The following is a 24,207-nucleotide window of genomic DNA, read 5'->3' as shown; positions in this document are numbered from 1 at the left end:
AGATTTGTGTCCCCTTTTGTGGAGCGGACTCCCTCTCCATTTAAAGCAGAGTACCTCATTAAAACTTTTTAGGTGCAACCTGGATAACTGGATGGGGAACAGAAAATACACCCCTGGGATTCCACCTATGTCCCTGCTGGACAGTGACATAGGGTGCTGACTTGTTAGAACATGGGCTAAATGCTTGGCTAGGCTTGCAAGGGCCTCAGGGCCAAGAGCCTAGTAACTTATGATCCTATGATAATTGGGAGGACAGGATGTAACATGCACTTTAGCATGACTAACTAATTTTAGGTTAGGTAATGCCTGTGGGTGAAGCTGTTGATTTGGGATAATTGTTCCTACTATAGTGTTAAACTTAATTTTTGAAGTTGTACTGTACATAGTTGTGCATGTTTGTTCTACGTTAATAAGTTAAGGGGTATTCTGAAAATGTATTTACTTTTTGTTTGAGCATTGTCATTAAAAAAGTATTGAAAATGTGGCATAGCTTCAAACAGAAATATCAAGAAACAACTGTACAAAAGATCAACATGCCAAACATTACTTTCTGCATTTAATACATAAGTTGGAAATACACATTAAAAAAAAATTACGTATAATAGGTGGGAGCAATAACTTCTTGTCATACTGGCTACAATATCCATATTATCTTGCAACATAAATGGCCATGAAGGTATAGACAAAAAGAAAGAGTATTGTATCAAATTAAGAAAAGCAGAGTGCAAATAGCAATTCTGCAGGAGACACATTTGGAAAGAAATGAGCATGTGAATTTGAAGAAAGGATTTCAGGATGGATATTCAACAGAATTTCAGGAATGAAGGAAAAGGGGAGTAATTATTCTAATGGCAACAGGAGCTCCAATAATGATATTAGAGAAAAAATATAATAATGGAAGATTTGTGGTAGCAAGGGGCAACTGGCAAGCCATGAGGATTACACTGGCATGCATTTGTATTCCACAAAACTGCTATTATGGTGCTTAAGAAAATGGAGAAATAACCAGCTTTCAGCAGAGAATATTACTTGCAGGTCGGGACTGATAATTGTTCTGCAACTGTAAAGATGTATCTGGGGGATCTAGATGGGAAAATATAAAAAAAGGGTAGGCCTCTCAAGGAATTTATGAAAATCTTTGGTATGGAAGACATAAATTCAGTACCAAGAACTATGACAGAATTTACATATTATTCCCCAGTGTATAGTAAATGGGCTAGAATACACATAAATTATACTTCACAGGAACATGTGCATTTAACTGAAAACTTTGAAATCCAATAACTATTTCATATCATACACCAAAAAACTAAGATAAAATTGCAGAATAATGAAATAAAAAGTGACACTGGCAACTTCCAACCTACATGCTTAAAAAGAAAGAAATTTAAGGAATGGGTAGTAGAAAATTTTCAGGCATTATTAAGAAAGATAGAAGTTTCTTCAGAAGTTATAGCCAATAAATGGGATAAGATGAAAACATTTTTATTTTATTTTATTTATTTAACATTTGTTTATTTGGAAAGTCCGACTTGGAATGAAGCCAATTGTCAGTGAAGGACCAGGCAAAAAAGCTCCAGATGTATGCCTTTGTAACGTGGGAGAAAACCGGAGTACCCAGAGAAAACCCTTGCGAATGCATGGAGGACATGCAGACTTCGCACAAAAGGCACTCCAGTCAAGAATCAAACTGAAGAACCTCTTGCTGTGAGGCGACAATGCTACTGCTGCACCACTGCACCGTCCAAAAGTTACACGCTCCCTGTTGGGGAATTGAACCATGGTCTCCCATGTGACAGGTGGGGATACTCACCAATATACCAACGAGGAAGAAAACATAGTTTAAAATGGGGCAGAAATAAAAGACAGAGAGAGAGACGTGGATCATAGCTAATGTAAATTATTTAGAAGGGCTGACAAAGGTTAAAGTATTGCAAAATAATTTGGAATCTGACAGAACAAGAAAAGGCACAACTGCAGTCTGCTAAACAGACAATAAGGAAATATCTGGATAATGTGCATGGGTCTAGAAAGACTGCTGTTAAGCAACTATTTTTGATAATAACTCCACAGTCCAAAATCCTTAAGCAAAAAATCCTTAAGCAAAATGACTTAGGAAGCAGAAAGTGGAAAGGGTTGTGGCCAAAAATTAGAGTGCCTACAACAAGAAAAATAACCGGAGATCCTGTAGAGATACTAGAGATATTTCAGAAATTTTATGAAAAATTGTAAAAAAACAGAGAAATATGGAAACCAAGAAAGAGCACAAATGGACATATTTATGGAAGACAATAAATAGTTAAGACAGGAGGATAGAGGAGATGAGATAAAACTGTAATGTACAATCAGTCTGCAAGTAAGCCTCCAGGAAAAGATGATATCCCTGTGAGCATTTGGAAGCTAGAAGGGAAGAAAGTGATAAAGATCTGGAAGATTTTAACTGTATTTTAAAAGGAGGGAAAGCACTAACATCTTGAAAGAAAGCTGTGGTGGCCATAATACCTAAAGATGATAAAGACTCATCAGACACAGCTTTATATAGATCCATTTCAATTTTAAATGATGTTTATAACATGTTTATGTTGATACTACCTAAAGGAATGGCAAAGGTGTTGCCAAAATTGATAGATATTAGTCTATGTTGTTTTTTGGAGGGCAAAATTGAGAGATATGGATCTATGTTGTTTTGTGGAGGGCAGGCAAACATTTGACCACATTAATAGAACAATAATATTTCAGAGGGAAGCAGAATATAAGAAAACATCACTGTTGTGGGTGGGTCACAATGCAGAGAAGACATTTGACAAAGTAAGCTGGATTTTTATGAGAAGGGCAATGGAAGCATTTGCATTCTCTGATACAATAACAAGGTTAAAGGCCATATGAAGACTAGGAGGCAAGAATTAAAGTGCAAGGGTTCCTCTCTGATAAGTTGTGTCTTAACACAGGAATCAGGCAGGGGGGGTCTCTTCTTTCTCTTTTATTTGGCTTATATTTAGAGCACTTGGCAAAGAAAATAAGATACTCAGAAATTTAAGAATATAAATGGTATTATAATCAAAAAGTGTGATTTAATGCAGATGATATTATTTTGTACCTGATAAATCCAGAAAAGGACATTGCAGTGTTGTGGAACATTTTGAGACAAGTTCAAGTCTTTTAGGATATACAATTAATGATGATAAAACAAAGATTATAACCATAAATTATTTGCCCACACATGAATTGGTTCAGCAATACCCATATTTATGTGTACACTGTAACATGAAATATTTAGGAGTATGGATTAAAAAGTCTTCTGTTATGGCAGCTAAGAATACGTGGGAAAAGACTAAAACAAAAGACAATACAGAAACTGAGAAACTGGAAGCTCTTGTTTAGAGATGTGGACAGTAAGATATAAGCAGTGAAAATGTTTTAGTCCCTTTAGTTTTATATACAGGTCAGGCATATTTTTTATCAACCAGACAAGAAGTTCTGGACAATAATTAATAAAGAATTGAAGGAATTTATCTGGGAGAGGAAGAAGGCAAGAGATAAGTTGGATAAGTTGATCCTTCCAACAGAACAAGGTGGTAGTGTAAGATTACTTGATTTAAAGGATATTTTAGACCTATACAATTAAGGCTCATATATATATATATATATATATATATATATATATATATATATATATATATATATAACACATGCAGAAGACTATAACTCAAAGTGGAAAGTAATGACGATGAAGTGAGGGGGAGGGGTTCAAGAAATAAGGAGAGAGTGGGATTATGAATGCAAACTCTTAAGGAGTATAACAGCAGCCAATGAGAATATTATACTCATAAAGTTGCAGGCAGTGTTCTAAGAATGAAGCCAACATGACAATGGAGAAAAGCGATTTTGTCTATAGGGATGACTGTGAATAGGGGCTAAAGAGAAGAAGCAAAAAGGGGCTGGAATTTACTGGATAAAACTTGCAAAGGAACCAAGGTACTGTAAACAAATAACTAGAGAGGGGAAGGTGACAGAATGGGATGAGGCCAAAAAGACATTTGGATTGCAGCCTAGGAACTGCCTTCCCTATCAGGGACTGATATCAGAGTATAGGTAAAAAGAAAGGGATAGGGGAATTCTATGTGAAAAACCTGCTCTGGTAGAGTTTTTAGTCGAATCTTGAACAGAAGCTGCCATTAAAAAGGGCTAACTAATAGGGCATATAACATTTTGCACTATAAATATAAGAATCAATCAGAGGAGGTTAGAAAAGATTAGGAAGAAAGATTGGATAAACAATTTACAAGGAAATAACATGAGGATATATATATGGCTCCCTCTGCCAAGAATGAATCAAAGTCTAGAAGGTTTAGGATTTTTACTTGGAAGTGTTTGCATATATATTTTTTATACTCCAAAAAGACTCCAAAAGAAATTTTCCTCAGACTGATGGCAAATGTTAGAGGGTGTGACGGGGAAGAAACAGGTAACTCGGAAGGCATATTTTGGGAGTCTAATGAGTTGGTAGATTTAAAAACAAATCCCTGCAGGCTACACTGTCAGAAATATTGGGTGACCAAATGGGTGTAACTAAGGAAATGATTGTTTTATGCTGGGATACATGATCTGAACTGCCTAGCTATAGTAAGGCCTTTTTAAATTTTATTCTGGTGGCTGCCAAAAAAACCCACAATTACTAGAAAATAGAAATCAAAGTCAAATTCAACTGTATTTTAAGTAGTGAATACTGTAACACAGATAAAAATAACTGAATGTGGGATCTTTGGAAAATAGAAGGAGAAAATTACATAGAAATAAATAGAAATTGTGGTAACATTACATGCAGAACAATGTTCAGGATGAGGAGTGAGGTTTAAGGGAATAATGGAGGGTAGGAATTCAGAAAGTTGTGTTACATTGGACTGATGATTGTTATATGAAAGAACATGTGATGTACAATGTAGGTAACTGGAAACGTTAATATTATTTTATTTTTATATTAATGCATGTTTGCCTATATCTTAATTGATAATTTAATAAAGGTGTTAAAAAAGAATCATTCATACAAACAAGCTTGCAGATGTAAACCCATGTTATGTAAAGACTAACTGCATCATTTGCTTCACTTATTAATATTAGCAGTTTGTTGCAAGAAGGGATTGTAACCATTTTTTCCATCCAGCTTTTCTCCCGGTTTATCTTAAGACCCAGTCATTTCCCCCTGCAGAAAGCTCTATGGGTCATTAATTTCTTGGGATAATGGTCTAGTGGATAGAGTACATATGCTGTCATCCACAAAGAGAATTGTGTTTTTGCTTTAAAGCCTGTCTTCCACTCTGCATGCTTGGCAAACTGCTGAGCATTAGATGTGCAATGGGCATCAGTAAAGCATATCACTCACTACAACAGGTGATGTAGCCGCTCAAGACTGCCCACCCTCCTTGAAGCCAGTGATTTTGTGTGGTCTCCAGTCTCCACCAGGGACTCTCACATGGAACTGTGTGCCCTAGGCATACTTCTACACCCTTCCCCCCAAAGAGAGGTTAGCCAGCAACAGGAGCCTGAGCTGTAATCATTCTTGGTCATCTGGTTATGACCATGGCTTTATCCCTCTACATCATCAAGTCTGGCACTGAACTGCCACTAGTTGATACCAAACACGTCTATACAAAACTGTCCTTCCCTACTGTAACTCACTTCCATTATCCCTCCTCACTAGAGTAAGATGCCATCTATTCACCTCTCAAGAGTGGCAGCTCACAATGTGACATATAGATGGGGTGACTGCATTTCTCTCCATTCCTGAAACAGAGTAACAACATGCAGTGAGCCACATCATCTCATCTCCATGACGAATGCTGACTCAGACTAAGTGCTTGGCCTTCAGTCATCAACAGAGAGAAAGAGAGAAAGAGAGATGAACCCAAGCCAGAGCCAACAGGGAGTGCTCTCATTTGGATATTTAATTTCCTCCAACCCTCCTACCTTTTTTGCTAAGCTGTCCTAGAAAACCAGATCTGTTTTAATTCAGATTTCTAGTACTGCAACTGGAGATATTAACTCAATGCTTGGCAGTCAACACCAGCTATAAATATAAATTGTGATACGTCATTATATGCAGATGACCAAACATGCTTCAACCATTTCATTAAATTAAGTTAACAAATATTTTACTGAATGCATTTTACCACTTCGAAATGGGATATTGCATATGAAAGCACACACACACACACACACACACACACATATATATATATATATATATATGTATATATATATATATATATATATATATATATATATATATATATATATCATGACCCGCAAATAGATGGAGATTTCATAGTCAGAGTGAGAAGTCAGGAGTACAGCAGAAAATCCCTGAATTCATATGAAAATACACATACCCACACCCACAGACACACACATATACACACACTGATGCCAAATATATGTTGGCTGCCCTCAGCATATAATCACTGTGCCAGTAACCCCAAAATCAAAAGGCAATTTAATTTTCACTGTCCAGTTGCAGGCTTTGAGTGTTTAAAGGTAAATGCCACATCTCCAATGGATTAAAAGATTTGACTAGCTTTACTCCAGTTCAGAGTGCCCTCCACAATGACTTTAGACATTGAGTCTGAAACATAGATATGATTATTAAGCATCTAACTGAAACAGCAACAGTCAAATTGTGGTTTGGCAAACATATTGTAAAGAAAACTGGAAAACATCACAACTTCACAATTTTGAATCTGCAAACATTGAAAATAGATTAAAGTAAAAAACATAAGACAGCTAATTCCAAGACATGCTTCTGCAGGAAACAGATATCCTGCAACCATATGAAGTGGAAAGATATGACCACCCACACCCCTGACTTACTAACTCTAACTCAAAAATCATGCAACCCTGGAAAAGGTAAAAAGAAACACATATGATTCATGAATGAACTTGCCCTAACTAGGGAAGTACAAAGAATAAGCCTCTGATAAAGATACCACACCACCCCAACTTAATATTCCAACTCCGAGATCGCACTACAGTAAGGAAAGGGATGTATTTCCCTAAATGCACTGTACCGCAAACCCTTTACATGAGCGAACGTTATATTTGCGAATGCACAGTCCATTCCCAATTATAATGTTTGCTCATGTAAACTGCCGAAATATGAAGTATTCGAACATCTGTTGTTCGAATACTTCATAGTACTTCATAGCCGTGCCAATTGCACGGCAACATTTCAATAGGAAACCTATATATATATATATATATATATATATATATATATATATATATATATATATATATATATATATATATAGGTTTACTATTGTTTATTAGAATGGAAAAACATTTTCCGTTCAAATAAACGAATGGTAATACCGAAAAAAAAAACTTACACAATGTCGAATTAAATGCTCGACGCATTTGACTCGACATTGTTGTCGAAACCACCACGTGATAGCCATATAGGAGCTGATGTAAGTCACACTCCTATACAGCTATCACGTTTTTGCAAGGAGGCAAGCCCCCCTGCACCTCCTCCACTTATCTATTCTAACTCCGAAATCGCACTACAGTGGGAATGTGGATGAATTTCTACTTCCCACTGTACTGCGATCTCCATGCAGATAGTCGATTTCCACTTATGCGAATGCAGTTGTGCCTTCGCATAAGCGGAGTCGACTATCTGGTGCAAAAGTGTTTGTGCGTTCGACATTCTGTTTTTCGGCACATTGCAGCTGATAGAATGTCGTTTGCACAAACAATAGTAAACTATATATATATATATATATATATATATATATATATATATATATACATGTATATATGCACACACATTATGTGTGCTTCAAAACTGTAAGTCTGAGTAACACTGGCATGTAGTGGAAAGGGAGTGCTTTTTTTCATTTTCTGTGCTCCTTCAGGTCTAACCTCATTCTGTTTGGGCTTGGGTACTGCTCAGTGCATTACTCTTTCAGTCTTAGGGCAAAGACTGAATGGTGGAGCCACAAGGTCATTACATTGCAGGACTGAGCTTTTTTAGTTTGCATCTTACCCAATGAACCATGACAGCCATTCATTTCCTGCAGACAACTGTTAGTTCAGTGTCATAGGCTTTACAGAGGTGGTTACAGCAGATGTCATACTGGGCGCCTTCAGATGGGAATATGTGATGGGAATATGTGATACACCAGTTACAGCAGCTTTTTTTTTTGTTTTCTTTGTTTAACAAGTGGTTTACATTCCACTGGCAGAACACAAAGATTTGTGTTGAGAATCAGAAAGCTCTTTGTCTGTGCTTAACATATGCAAACTGTAGATTAATGCCATCCTTACTCAGTGCAGTGATAATTTTTTGTTCACATTCATGGCCAGGTTAAAATTCTAAAATGTCTTGTTTCTAAATATGTAAGTTTAACCATATAAATGCAGAATTCTTGAAGGGCCTCTGTTACGTACATTCTGTCTTGATTTTCATTTTTAATTTTTTAATCGTGGCTGACTGTGGATAATGTTGGAATGTCCCAACCTTGAATACGGTACATCTTTCTCTATGGCAGTAGCATACTACCGTATTTGCCAACATCCACTTTGACTCGCACTGCAAGATGGAAAACATTACTTTATTACTGTTTTTACTACCATGCTGAGTGCCACTGCATAACACATATACACATGATACCACAGACCTATGGATGTGCTTTTTATAGGATCTTAAATGGATTAATGGTGCAGTGTTCCCTAGGAAATAGTCTATTTTATTTTGTAATTGGGGAATCGTTAAAAACGAAAATATGGACATTTGTTAATAATTCTGAAAGGTATGACTCAGAAGATTTCACAGATGGGATACAGCCATCTTTATTTTTCAATTTGTGTATCTATACATGCTGACTGGGAAATTTTGACTTAAGGATCTGTTTTCATTGGAGACTCGGTACAGTGCTCCACATGAATGTTAGAAAACACCAATAATCTATACAGGCCCTGCATTGTTTTGTTTGTGGGTTTTTGACAATGTAAAATATCGACCACATGGTCTCAGTCATGTGGGTTTTGATATTTTACATTGTTGGTCTTGTGAACTAGATCCATATATACTCTTGTATGCCTAGAAATACATTTACCTGTAACTACTTTTATGCATCTATCATGACAAAAGCAAGCAATGATTTACATACTGAACTTCCTTGGTTTAAAGGATAATTAACTCCAGCTTTTGTTTGCACTTATTAACCAAAATATTTTATACATAAAATTAGTTGGGAGAGAGGCAGCTTCCAAGTGTGTGTGTGTGTGTGTGTGTGTGTGTGTGTGTTTTTGAGCAGTTTTTAAAAGGAGCTGAAAAACATGTTCAGTGCTGTGTGCATATGTATCCCCCACCCATTTATAATTTCCATACTAATTTTTTTCATCACTTAGGGAAGCGGAGATATTAAGCCATTTAACAAACTCACTTGTTGCTCAGTTTGATACTGCTGCAAGTCAATTAGGCTGTCTTCTTTCAGGGCAACTTGCTGATGCCCAATGAGTCGATTTTCTGTCTGTACAAGCAGGTCACAAACTTCTTGAAGCTTTTCTGTATATTCCACATGTTTTTCCTCAATATCCTGCTGAAGAAAACAGAGAAACATTTAAATGTAAGCTGCCCTTATTAGCACATCAACAGACAAACCCTACTGCTGACTCAGATGTGTGCTGTAAACATGAATGGAATGGCAAGCAGCGTGAGGCAAAGAGAAGAAAGGAATCAGGAAGTCATACAAGGAGTAAGAAATCGACTGAGCTTTCTGTACGCTACCGTCCACAACTTTGATCATGCATCTGTGAGAAAAGCAGATGAAGTTCTGTCGAAATAAAGATCCAGTCCTCGTCCTCCTGGATATCTGTGACAGAAACTGCTACTGCAGAAAGGATAGAACAAAAGGAGTTAGAAACATTAACATGCTGGTGCAAACAGATGACGTTCATGATTCTCAATCATGGATTGAAGAAAATAAGGTAGCCCATGCTGTGTTATTGCTAAATATGCACAACACTTTACATTTATCCATAGGAACACTCTTTGCTGTGCTTTTTAATTAGCATTTCCTTACAGAAGATGACCAGTTCTTATTAATCAACAGCACTAGAATTTGGCTGCTGCTGAAAACCACATTCATTCTCATGTTCCTAGTATATGAATGGCATTATCCAAAGAACGGCCCATTTACAGCTGTTCCAAAGCTGCTATAAGCATTATGGAACAGGGATGATAACAAGTTCAGTTGTACCTTCTAACAGGTGCTGCTATGTAATCACCTATCAGGAGGCACGCCAGCATATTTCAAAATGTCTGAGCTTCTATAAGAATTATAATGTATTAAAATTCTGAGCGATTGCATTCAGTAGCTGTTATTTTAAAAATACTGCACAGCCAACATAAAGTTAGATCATGTAAGAACACTGCATCCAGTCACTGCATAACCCATTCTTTTTTTTTTTAAACCCTTTTCTGACTTTGAGTTACAGCTCTCTAAGGCAAACCTCATCATCCAGGTCCAGCGATGCCAGTAGCTGAGACTGAAGGACCTCCATCTGAGTTGCAATTTTGCCTACCAGTTGCTGAAAAGATTTCTGGGTGGATGTCAGAAGTCGGAGCAACTGCTTGCTTTGGTTTGGTGACAGATCCTGGGCATATTCAGAAATGAAGAACTGAATGTCAAATGCTGTGGTGTCCAGTTGCATTTTTTTATTGCTGAATTCCTTTTCTAGAGTCTTAAAAAAAGGAAAAAAATACTTTATTTATCTAGGAAGAAATCCAAGTGATAATTTTGTGCATGCTTTACAGACAATATTACAGTACCATGACATTTTAAACAAAAAGTATTATGTTCATTTTGCTAGGGTTCTTCCCTATTTATATTTATCTTTAGGTTTGTTCCGGTATCATACTCCCCCATTCACCCCTTAACAGTTCTGTAGAGGTCGAAAGAAGAACTCTGCATAACTGTCACATTATCTTTAATACAGATAAACTGTAAATTAATAAAAAATAAAGACTTGCCTCCTACCCACCCCTAAGTGGTCATTCCTCTAGTGGATAAGCTGCTTGCCTAAGTTAAGTTATCCAAGGTCCTGTATTCTTCGGTCTCTTTCTAACTTTGCATTAGACAGCCATATCATTTTTTTCATTCTCCATCTGGTTTGAAATGCGTATCTAATCATACCTGAATGAATTTATTCTCATGCATACATTCATTAAGGGTAAAAACACAGTGAAGTCTAGATTGAACCCTATGCTGGCTAGTTTGCTTACTAATTTACATTAATTGTGTAATTTGCATTGCTGAAGCCAAGATAGCCATTCACCACCACCTACCACCTGTGCAAGTCTGCAGTTATAAAATATAGCCAGAATATATTAGTGGCACAAACTTTTAAGTATTGTAACATTCATAAAGCTGAGTGCGCCAAAGGTCTGGGTGGTAAGCAAACATATGGCAAATGCCAGTGTGAAATATGACCTGAAAAGTTATATCAGTATTAAAACCGCAAAACTTAATTTACTTAAGCAACCACAAAGCCATGCAACTGGCCAAAGAACAGGAAAAAGTATAATTTCCAAAAAGAGAAAACTTATTTTCACAATCAGTATATGATTCTATTACTAGAACCCACATATCACATAATGAGGCTAATGAATTATTAATTTTACATACTACTTGGTTTTATAATCTTGATTTTCCAGTTTGACCTATTAGAGACTTACACCAGTTCTTTCAACCAATCAGTCTCCATTCTTTCCTGTAGAAGAAATCTCGGTACATTTCCGTTATCGGGGCAACACTTTCAACACGATCGTTCAGTTGAAATCCAGTACATTAACATGTCTGTCAACCACATTTGTGTAAAAATTATTTGCCTTAATAATAATTTAAAAAAAAAAATGAAGTTGATTTTAAATGTTACACACGCCTGGTTAACAGATGTGTTAAGATACTGAATTTCTGCTGAACGATCACGTTGAAAGTATTTTGTCAGATAAGTTACAAAGAGAGAAATGAAAAAATAAATAAATAAATACAGCAAATCTGGATAAGATTTTTTTTATTAACTGTCATAATATCCTGATATTTGCCCTACATTAATTGCACAAAATGAACTATCTCCCTCTAAAATGTCTTACTTTAAATCACGTTCATGCAGTTCTCAACTCATGATCTGATTGGCTATCACACACCACACCTCCATGCCAGGCCTCTGTCACTCCCTTCCCCATCCAACGCACTGGCTTTATTTATATAATTTAGCTTCATCTAGTTTTTTCCTTTTTAATGTGGATAGCACACTTAGTTATAGAAAAGCAATGTTTATGTACTATTTTAAATCAGATTAACAGGTAAAGTACTTACTGTGACTGCTGGCACAGTACAGTGGAGTGGAGATGCTTTTTTTTGGTCTTTTGAATAATGAACAGCATGGGAATTTCAACTGCCAAGGTACAAACTGTAGGTTTTTTACATGTTAATAACTTGTTTTTGCTTTTTTCCGGGTAAAAGAAATCAGTAATGTCAGCATTAGAAGGACGGATCATATGAATTTTCATTTTCTACAGAACTACATGGATATTACAAGACTCATTTTTCCCCAATGTTGGGCCATGTTGAGTTTACCAATATTGTTAATAGCTTTAAATCACTGTCATATAAACAGTGTTCATATTGTAAAGGTCAATTTTATTAGGAAACAGCTCTTAACTTATTGTCTCCAAAACAAGGAACAGTATATCTCATAGTGTAGAAAGAATGACTACAATGTGGAACTTTTGCTAGCAGCCAATTACAATCTTCAGTTTAAGGACTCTCACAGCGGTCAGTGTAACTGTTGCCCCGATATATCATTTACACGTGGTTGCTGAGCTCCAAATCCAGTGTCTTGCAATGTATGTTTGCTGTTAATCTAAACAGGTGTGTGCAAAATAATTAAATGGGAATATTGAAAAAAATGGAGCTGTAACTTGTACTTTTTTCACAAACATGGTTATATTAACACCAAACAGAAATTAAAACACACTACATTTGGAGCTCACCAACCACGTTTAAAGCGTTGCCCCAATAAAGGAAAAGTACCAAAATCTCTTTCAGAGGCTTTAGCAAGCTGTCCTTCATAAAGTAGCCAGTCTAGAGTGCCTGGCAATTGGACTGGTAGCAGATCAGCCCTACTGAGTTAATGTTGCTGGATTGCTGAATTTGTGCAGGAACAAAATTTTAGAACAAAATAGTAACTATATTCTTTTTACGGGCCTTTGCTGGTCAGCCTTAAAACCAAGCATTGAAATATGAGTGGCATACAGCAACAGTGGTCCCTCTCCACAAAGGTGGTGCCTCAACGGATCCTGGAAACTATCGCCCCATAAGCCTGACTAGCTGGGTCTGCAAAGCTATGGAAAGGATCATCATGGACCTCATAAATAAAGATATTGGGGACCTACAGACACTGGATCCTACTCAGTTTGGCTTTGTTAAGGGCAGATCCTGCCTCTTAAACCTGGTTGATTTCTTTGAAACAGTCACCAAGGCCATTGACGAGGGGAAGGTGGTCCACACAGCCTACCTGGACCTCGCAAAAGCCTTTGATACAATACCCCACTTGGGCATTGTAGATAAGCTCACCAGCTTAAATAAAACCCCCTATGTCACTAGATGGTTTGCAAACTGGCTCAAGGACAGAACCCACATGGTTAGAATTGCTGGAGCCATGTCAGACTCCAAACCAGTTACAAGTGGCATCCCACAAGGCTCAGTCCTGGGACCTCTCTTGTTCGGTATATATTTCTCGGAGGTACCGGCCAACACAGAAGGACTGTGGCTGACCAAGTTCGCAGATGACTGCAAACTGGGTGCTGTAATCGACTCTCCAGCTGACACAAGCATCCTCCAAAAGGGCCTCATAGAAACAGACAACTGGTGCCAGAGCCATGGCTTCAAGCTAAACGCCAAAAAGTGTATAGTCATCCCCTTTGGCAAAAACAAAGTGCCCACAAATTACCACATAGGTGGTAATCCATTACGTACAGAAGACGTAATTAAGGACCTAGGGACCCAAGTTGATAGCAATCTCTCATTTGACAACCACGTGGCCAAAGTGGTTAGAAAAACATTTTATATAGCCCACCTAATCATGAAGGGATTCACATCTAAATCAGGGGAGGTCATCGTGCCTCTTTACTCATCCCTCATCAGGCCCATAATTGAGTACAATGCCCCTTTTGGGTTGTACCTTACCAGACACCTGCAGCAATTGGAAAGACCCAAAAAGTACCTCACCAAGAGGATCAAAGTGCTCAAACAGATGCCATATGCTGCCCAGTTAAAGAAACTCCAGCTCTACTCAGTGGCATACCGCCTGCTGAGAGGCGATCTGTGCCTGATGTATAATGCCATGTCCAACCCAGAATTAATGGACATGCTGCACCTCAGAAAATCCAAATCCCATCGAGCTACGCGCTCGAGAGACTTGAACCTCAGCACTGAAATAAATAGGACATGCCAGAGGGACAGATTCATAACCCAGAGGCTCCCTTCACTCTGGAATAAAATCCCAGTCCAGGTTAGGCAGAGTCCCTCATTGACTCTCTTCAAGAGGAATCTTGATGAGTGGATGGGAGATCGTAGATTTACCCCGGGTATCACTTCTGTGTCACAGTTAGACAGAGGCACAGTATACTAACCTCGAAAAAGGGCATAGCAAAATTAATTTAAAATGGGTGGCGAAAGCCAAACACACTCTGGCTAGGCTTATAAATGCCCTAGGGCAGACAGCCTAGTATGAACCTATGAACCTATGAAATATGCAGTTTTAGTTACCTAATAAGTGTTTTCGGTGTTTTGGCAATAGGTTGCATAGAATCATACCATCTCTGTTGTTGACTTTAAAAGCCAATCACTTAACAATAAATGAGAGAATGACCAATGAGTGGTCTATTAAAAAGCTCAGGGTCACACCCATTTCACATAAAAATGGCCCACAGTCAAATTTATCTGCTAAGCTATGACCTATGATGACACACAAACTCATTCTTCATTTCCAACTCTACTGTTGACTGCCCAACCCTCACTGACATCTTACTCACCATGTAATAATACAAACAATTCCTCCAGAACATCGGGTTAAGATAAGGTAACAGGGAACCCTGAATAGCCCCTAAACTATTGCACCTACCAAGAATAAGAGACAAAGATGATTAATCTGAGTGAAAACAAGAACACTCCTAATCTTCTAGAAGCGACAACAATATGTAGTGCCACAAAAGAAATACAAAGAAAGCTACAGAAATAAGAATAAATGAATGAATGGGGAAGAAACTAAAGAGGAATCAAAGCATTTGTCAATACTCAGTTATGAACTGGCTAAGGGAGACACTAAAGGAGTGTGGCCAAAGGAAGAGACAAACAATTAAGATGGCATTTGTTAAAGAAACCATAAAGGAATTCTGTCTAGCTCAAAAGATGCATTATGCGTCTCGATTCTTCAAGTATAGTTTATGTGATGTTTTGCACAATACTGATTTCTCTGATGCATAAAACAATAATCTGTATCTTGCTGAATTACTTAGTGGATTATTTGGTAACCATTTGAAACACTGGGACCCGCTAGAGTGAGTTCTGAAATACAGAGACTGAATGACTGAAACACTGAACTTAAATACTAAGTCTGAAATGCTGTTTCTCTGAATATTCCCTTTTCTCTGAAGTATGGGGATGTCTACGTTAGTATACATAAATTTGGGGGTGGGGGCTTTATGTTTTAGTTTTAAGGAGAAGAGCAATTTTTGAGATTCATTCTTCTCTGGGTTTTCAGGGGGGGGTTGGCTTTTTTTTGGCACTCGTCATTTTGAGTGCAGACATTTAAATAAGTACTGTACCTGGATTGTTTATATAGAGTGACAAAACAGTCATTCATTCTCTTGTCTTAAAATTAACAAGTGACTGGAATGTGGGCAGCAAAATAGCTGACTTAGACACTGAATTCCACATTTTTTAACCTAAAAGGAAAATGTTTTTGAATGACACAGAGGTTCTGTGCTGCTTTGATGAAACCTTACTTGATCATAAGCTTCGTGGATAAGTTTAATGACTGGGTGAAGAATTATAATGATTCATCTGTAGTAGTGTAAAAATTTAAGTAATAACATTCAATTCTGTTGTTGACATAACAAGGAGCCATGTGTGTGAGTGAAAGCAATGCAGTGATGATGATTTATGGGTACATTCAGAGGTGTTCCCCTCAGGTAATAATATGCCCAGATTCTGTAGTGCATTGAAATCTCGTTACTATTGAGTGATTATGCAGAGTAACAAGTGTGTGAGAGTGTGTGTGTGTGTGTGTGTGTGTGTGTGTGTGTGTGTGTGTGTGTGTGTGTGTGTGTGTGTGTGCGTGTGTGCGTGTGTGTGTGTGTGTGTGTGTGTGTGTGTGTGTGTGTGTGTGTGTGTGTGTGTGTGTGTGTGTGTGTGTGTGTGTGTGTGTGTGTATGTGTGTGTGTGTTCCAACCTTCCTGCAGAAGAAGGGGATCATGCACATCACTTCACGCTTGTATCATCCAATCTCCAGTGGGTTAGTGGAACATTTTATTCTACGAATGGAGAGTGCTTTAAGGGTATGATATGTAGAAAATTATTCTAAACCAAAATCTGGCAAATGCAATGCTATATATACAAACAGCAACCAGTCACCTGCTTTGTTCCTCTGGGCTATGCACTGCATTCTCTGCTGGAGCTTCTTATACCTATTACGACAAGATAGTTAGACACCAGCAGACAGACCAAGCAGGCTCATCCCTCCAAAGGGAATCACAGCAGGTTGATGTGGGATGAATGTGTTAAGGTCACTATCGATGAAAGAATTGCTTAATTTCATAAAGTCCTCACAAAACAATGTACAAGGTTCAACAAACTAGAACAGTGTTCACTACCCTTACTGAAGTATTTGGTTCGGTTTTGCACAATATGTTCACATCTGAGATAGCACTGTACAATCTAAGTATTTCAGTACCTCCTTTTAGACACTTCATGAGTTTGGAAAAAGAATCACAGGAATCACTAGATAATTTAAGGCAACTAAGTCTTAAATCCATTATGTCTTGCTGATACCCTCCCTTAGACTGTATCTTGCCTCTTGAGGAGGACTAAGCTAGTCGAGTTGGAGTGAATTTATGAACATCCATCCAATCATATATGGTCTCATCTCAAGAAACATTGTGCATCACAGATGCTGAGTAATAAGTTTGTATCTCCACCATGTTTTTAATCTATGATGAAGATTTAGATCCCTGGTTCTGGTATTTGTGGGACTGTCTGACCTGTGCTGTGTAAGAGATCCAGTATCACTGGGTCCCCTGATGGCATGGAAGGTAAAGCACAGATCTCTTCTAGGCAGTCTACATGATACTGAATTAAGGGACAGTGATCTTCTAGTCTTTTCTGGTAGCTTTGGGGTTTTAAGCCAGTGATCTTCTTAGTTAGGAACCTCTGGGGTCTTTCTAACTGTTTAATATGTTTAGTGAGGTGCATCCCAAAAAGGGTTCTGTATTCAGTAATTGCCCATCAATGCTGAATATAAGGGGACAATGACGTCTTTAGATCTTGATGCTATTTCTTTGGCAATCAGCTGTGCTAAGTGGAAGGATTTCCTGACTACTGCTGTTACATGATAGCCAACAAAGAAGGAATTATAAACCCAAGTTCCAAAGTCCCTAACAATATTCACAGTTTGAAGGGGGGTTATTATCAATGCTGTATATGGGGGAAGAGATATTTATCAAATGTGACAATGTTGCACTTTTTAGAATTTATATAATCTCATTGTTAGTACACCAGGTATTTACAAATGTAAATTATTGTCTGAGAATTTTGGTATTACAGAGGAATTTGACAATGGCACCTAGTTTGCAGTCATCTGCAAACTTAGCTAGAGGTCTTCCTTCTTGGTCTGGAGGTCAGAAAAGTAAATGTCAAATAAAAGAGGTCCACCAGTTACCTCCATATTCTCTGATGCTGCACCTGCCATCTGCATTATTAGGTCTGTCTTCTAGCCAAGTGGCTATCCATCTTCCCACACAGGGCTGTATTTGTAATGGAATTAGTTTACTAACTATGTTATCATGGGGACAGTGACAAATGAATTGGCCAGATCAAGGTATGGTGTGTGTACAGCATGACCACTGTTAGCAGCTCATGTTACTCTTTTGAAAAAGGTCACCAGAGTCTTTAGACAGGTTCTACCCTTTACACAGCGGAATTGCTGTGGGTCTAACCTGATAAGATTTTTAATGTCACTGTTTATCGGATCACTTGTAATATGCTCCACAACCTTATCATACTGAGGCCTATAATAACTAGGGTCTGTGGTGGGTCGCTTTTATGGAGTGGCATCACCATTGCTGTGCATCATACCTTGGGACAAATCATGTTGTTGCACTCAGGTTACAAATTTCTGGAGTGGTTCTGCCAAGGCATGTTTAGTACTGATTACTAAACAGTCCAGTATATTATCAGGGCCCATGTAAGAAGGGGTTTTGGTTTTAGTAGCATGTTCTTCAATGATGATGGGATGAGGGAAGTGATGATGTTTGAGAGATTCAGGGATACAAGGATTTAGAAGGTGTTGCCATTTTCTATGAGTTTGGTGCGGTCTTGGGTATTGTTTCTTAGTTTCCTGAAACAGTTAAAGAAAGATTTGCAGTTGTCCTTGACTTCAGATGTTAACCTAAGTTCATGGGCTGCTTTAGTAGCCCTAACAGCATTTTTGATTCTTTAATCAAACTTCTGATATTTTCCCAGACCTGAACATTTTTTGATTTGTTGTATGCTTTTAACGATCTGATTTACTTTTATTGTAGATTTTATGTATGTCTGGGGCCACCAGGGTGGTGTGCGTTAAATTTCCCATTGTACTTCAATGGGAATGGGACTGCCAGTTCTAGACATTTATCTAAGTGCTATACCTGACTTTCAAGACATCACCACACAATATAATATTTATATGGATTGGCTTTTTTTACTCTTCACTATAGCCTACACACACAGAACCATTTTCTCTTCAGATTATACAAAAATGTTTATATTTCAGCAAAAACACTTAATATTTTGGCACCAAATGATGATAAATAATGAGTTAAAATCCAACAGTTCACTCTTGGAAGAGTATAAACTTGATACATTTTTATGGTTAGAACTACAAGAAGCCAGGCAATATGTATTAAATAAACTAGATTCTATGTCCCCTACAACTAGGAAAACAATTCCTAAACTAATACAGTATATGATTTCATCAGTTTTGCATAAATCTCCTGCTAAAAACAAGTTATCAAACATTTATAGGGCAATTAAAAGTGATTTAGATGCACAAGCAGGTAATTATTGGAAATATTTTTCTTTAATTAATAATAATCCCCCCTCTGAGAAAGACAAATTGAATATTTTACAATCAGCAAGTATGACTACTTCTTCTTTAAAGTGGAAATTATTCACATGGAGATTTTTATATAGATCATTCATCACCCCTTATAATATAAGTATATTTTCTAAAAAGAATATAACATGTTGGAGATGTAATAATGAACTGAATGCAGACTGGTCTCATATGTTTTATAATTGCATATATTTAAGAAAAATTTGGGATGATGTCAATAATTTGTTGCAAACAATTTTCACTGATAATTTCTTTATATCTAAATCACTTGTTTTATTTAATGCTCCTGTTCCTGATTGTGTAAAAGAGAATAAGTACCCTTTGGTTTTGGTCCATACTATCTATAGCTAGAAAAACAATCACTAAGAATTGGAAATGTAGTACAGCACCCACATTTCTGGAATTTAAAAATATACTCCTTGAAACGTGTAACTTGGAAATGTTAACTATTAAATCTAGATCATTTAGGAATACTACATTATATAATTCATGGAATATCATTTATGAACTTCTAGGAAAATAGTTTATTAATTTATGTAAACAGATGATTTTTATTAATCCTACAGTAGCATTAAGATGTTTTTTTGCATGATGAATGTCTTTGTACATAGTTTAGTTACTTTGGTTTATATATTAGAAGGTTTTTTAATTTTTTATTTTTAACTTTAAAGAAAAAATTGTTACAATTTCATGGAAATATTTGTTCATTTTAATAATCATTTAATAAAATTCTTTAAAAAAAAAAGACATCACCACAGAATCTGATGAAACCTGTATTGTTTGAATTTCCCCCTTTTTAAGTAAAAATGTTACTCGCTTATGATATGACTTAACTGGGGAAAGAGAAACCGTGGGACATGTACACAATGATGCAATATTCATAATTACTAGGTCAAGAATATTATTTCGTCTAGAGGAGTTGGTAATACTCTGCTCCATCGAGTTTTTATTTATTAAATCCAAAATCTTTTAGGCATTTTCTGCATTGGAGGTATATGCACTTCATTTTATTGAGGAGTAGTTAAAGGCTCCCAGAATCATGGGGTTCTTGTCTATGGAGGATTCCTCAAGCATGTTTCATACCCTTGCATGAATTTCAAAAGACATGGAGGGTGACCTATAACAGGCAAAAAAAGGATAGTCGGTTCTGTTTAGTGTGATTTGGAGTTCATTAAGTTCAGTTTGTGGTTTTCTGGGAATCAGTCTAGATGTAATATGGTTCCAAATAAAAACAGATATGCAACCACAGTTGCCATCAAGTTTGAATGTGTGGTAAGCACAACAGCCAGGTATGGATGGAGTGCTATCTACATTGGTAAGCACAACAGCCAGATATGGAGGGAGTACTATCTAGATACTGGTAAGCACAACAGCTAGGTATGGAGAGAGTGCTATCTACACATTGGTAAGCACAGCAGCCAGGTATGGAGGGAGTGCTACCTAGACATATAAAGCAGGTTTCAGTGATAATGCAGACATGGAAGCATTCCAAATGAAGGACAGCTTCAAGGACAAGCAGCTTGTTGTTGAGGTTCCTGGCACGGAACAGGGGTCTATAGTATAAGAACGAAGTTTCACAGTTTCGAACACCATATGGGTGACACCATATGAGCAAAGTTGTCTAACATCGAAACGAAAATAAAAAATGTAAAATTAAAGAAAAACCTACCTGATCGCTCTGAGCAGGGGGGCAAGCCCCCCTGCCCCCCCCATGTGGGGGGCTGCACCCCCGACACCACTTTGCTACTTAAATATACCAACTCCGAGATCGCACTACGTTGAAGTAAAGGAAAGAATTCACTATGGCTATCTCCGTTCACACTTATGATGTTTTAAATATTCGACCATTTGGTGTCGCTCATATGGTGTTCGAATATTTAAATCCTCGCTCTTATAATATAGACCTCTGAACAGTACCACCTTAATGTGGCTCTGTTTAGGCTCTACTATGCTGCTGTGGTGAAATGTTCATTGCCTGGACTCTGCCTAAAAACAGGTACTATGGGGGCAGTAAAGGCTTTAGCTAGTATGTGAAAATCCTAAAATAATATGTGCAGATCATCCTTTTCAAAGCAAGTATGACAACCGCTGAAGCCAATTTTCTGCTCAGTGTACTTAGGCATCATTCCTGGAGAAAGAAGGCTACTGCTTAGGCCCAGAGTCTTGCCTGCACTGGTGACATGCATTTAGAGCTCTGACATGTCTCTCTTCATACCCCTCAATGCTCTGCACCTCATTACCTTTCCGCACATCAAGTATTTTATCCCCACATGTGCAGCTGGCTCATCATCGTCATATTTGTTTGGTTAAAGAGGCCTAAGAGCCCTTGAGATATCCAAGATCCTGATACTCAAAACAGAACTCACTTTCATCCTGTCCAGCTTACTGAATGGAGAATCAAGTGTGTCTCACTATGGAGTCACTAATTGCTAAAATGTTTTTTTATTTTTTTTTTTGTTGGAGTGGTCATATATACTGGATTCAAGACTGATTGGTTTTGTTGACTTTTTACTGAATGTGTTCGGCTATGAAGTGATCCTTGATTTTTTTTTTTCACTAAGACCTGATCCTCATGGGTCTAAGATGCTTTGGTAAGGACTTTTCACACACTTTTTGTACAACATTCCAGTCTGGGTCTCAGTAGAGTGTGGTATATTTGCATATAGCTCACAATGTGTCCGTGTTCGCGCACGCATGTGAATGTGTGTGTTTCTGTAAGCATGGGGCCTCCATGTTAAATATTTGCATCTCTCATAAACAGTTACTTGTGCTGAGCAAGACTTCATTATCTGCATGAATAAGGCAGCTACTTCACTGTCTTGGATATCAAGTGCAACAGACAGGAATCAAGTAGCTGACTGACCTTTTATACTTGTCCAGTGAATTGTAGAATTTAATTGAATTCACAAAGTACTATAGTTACTGAGAGAGTTTTTAGTTCTGAGGTAAAGTTACTTGATTAAGGTCTATTTGAGTAAATGAAACAATTATGGTTAATTTACAAATGTAACAAGCATGGCACATGTATGCTAAGCATCTCTAGGGGCTGAGCTACATAGAACAGCTATGGGGTGTTAGGCAATGTAACTCAGCTACAAAATGCTAGAAACTACTTATGGAAAACGAGGTATGTGGCATTGTACAGCTCCACTCAGCTGGTTACCCTTGCATGTATCAGTAGTCAAATTCATGAGAGTTATGCTGTATTTAATCAGGTATGAGTGCATGTTTCAGCACAATAAAAACAAAAAATGGAAATTTAAGAACCAATGATAACAGCAGCTGTAGCTCTAACCAATAATACTAACTTCCCAGAAACTGCAGCAATTACTCTCCTGCCGCCAAAATAACTAAAACTGTCTCTTAAGATGACCCACTAACTTGGCTCAAACTGTCTGTTAGCAGTGACTTTTGAAATTCCAGGAAAAATGGAGAAAAAATGCAGCAAACAATGACAAAATCTCTTAAAAACAACAACAAAAACACACTTTAAATAAATATAACAGTAATGTGGCTGTTTAGCTACATTTAGAAACTCTAAGAAAATATAGAAAATGCAGCAAAATGACAAAAATACTTTAAAGCAATGAAACAATAATGTGAATCTAAGAACAACAGAATAAAGTACTTTCCTTCTCTTCTGATGTAAAATTAAGTCAAATTGCACTTTTTTTAAATTATCTGCATAAGGAACACAGCTTCTTGCAGTCTTAGAATAAAGACAACAATGGTGTGGGCCTCCATACAGCAGACAATAAACAAGGTGAGTAAATAACCAATGAAAACAACTGTAAACTTTAACTAAAACATGACTACCTGTGTTAGCTATTCAAAGAAAATACAAACAATGCAGCAAAAAAATAACAAAAACACTTAAAGCAGCAAAACAATATGAAGGCTTAACGGGCTTTTATAAAGTAAAGGGTAATCAAAACTCTACTTTTTTTTAATTCTCAGTGTGTGCAGAGGACAACAGCTTCCTGCAGTCTTAAAATAAAGACTGATTTCTGTAAACCGAAAATCACTGCTGAAACTAAGTATCATTTACATGCATTTCTAGCATGCAGCAATGATGCATCACTACATTCCATTCTTCATTCAATACACTCACCTCAAGCTGCTGAATGTTGTATGTTATATCTCCTGTGTCACTGCTGCAGCTGTCCATGAGATTTGTTGCCATTTCATTATGTGTGGTGACCCAGTCAGAGAGTTCCTGCAGTTTACTCAGAAGGTCATGATGAGTCGTAGCAAGTTTAGACTAAACAAAAACACATGCTAAGTTAATTATGCAAAGTGCCTGGCAGCAGGCTAATCTAAAGTCAAAACACAAAACTTAAAGCTTGGAATAAAATTGTAAGCATTTTATCAAAATTTGCTTAATAATTAAAATCAGTGCAAACAAACAGGATTAAACGCTCCATCCCACTCAGGGGACTATCGGAATGCTTCCATCATCATCCTTACTCTTAATATAACTACAAAAGTAACTGAATGTAGTTAAAATGAATAAAATTAATCAAATGAGTTTCTTTTTTTTAAAAGATACAGACCTATAAAATAATGCATTCTCAATAGGAAAATGTCTATATTCTTAAAATAAGCTAAAGAATTGTGTCTCTCAAACATTTTAAAGACCCATACAAATTATTTTATGATAAAATGTTCATGTTAAAAATCTGTGCTTAAAAATGCTTAAAAATATGCAGCTGTGACAATAATATAAATATAAAAAAATGAATAACATTAAATAAGATATGTGAAAAACTT

At 37.1% G+C, this 24,207-nt stretch overlaps 1 protein-coding gene across 3 annotated transcripts in view; it reads right to left on the bottom strand.

Annotated features, from left to right (window-relative positions):
* The window catches only part of DST (dystonin), a 4,096,730-nt gene that overhangs the window by 1,434,119 nt on the left and 2,638,404 nt on the right, over positions 1-24,207 (bottom strand). The window contains exons 43-45 of one of the 3 annotated variants that reach the window (XM_044063350.1): positions 23,549-23,698; positions 10,513-10,743; positions 9,444-9,599 (exon numbers count right to left, since the gene is read on the bottom strand). In XM_044063350.1, the coding sequence (XP_043919285.1) occupies positions 9,444-9,599; positions 10,513-10,743; positions 23,549-23,698 (537 nt within the window). The remainder of the gene's footprint in view (positions 1-9,443; positions 9,600-10,512; positions 10,744-23,548; positions 23,699-24,207) is intronic. The other 2 variants (XM_044063347.1, XM_044063348.1) reach the window with 2 other exon arrangements.

The sequence above is a fragment of the Protopterus annectens genome, chromosome 2.part1, assembly GCF_019279795.1.
Source record: "Protopterus annectens isolate FY-2018-M chromosome 2.part1, PAN1.0, whole genome shotgun sequence".
Taxonomy (NCBI): domain Eukaryota; kingdom Metazoa; phylum Chordata; order Ceratodontiformes; family Protopteridae; genus Protopterus; species Protopterus annectens.
The sequence above is the reverse complement of the archived record's forward strand: the minus strand, read 5'-3'. Positions and strand labels throughout refer to the sequence as shown.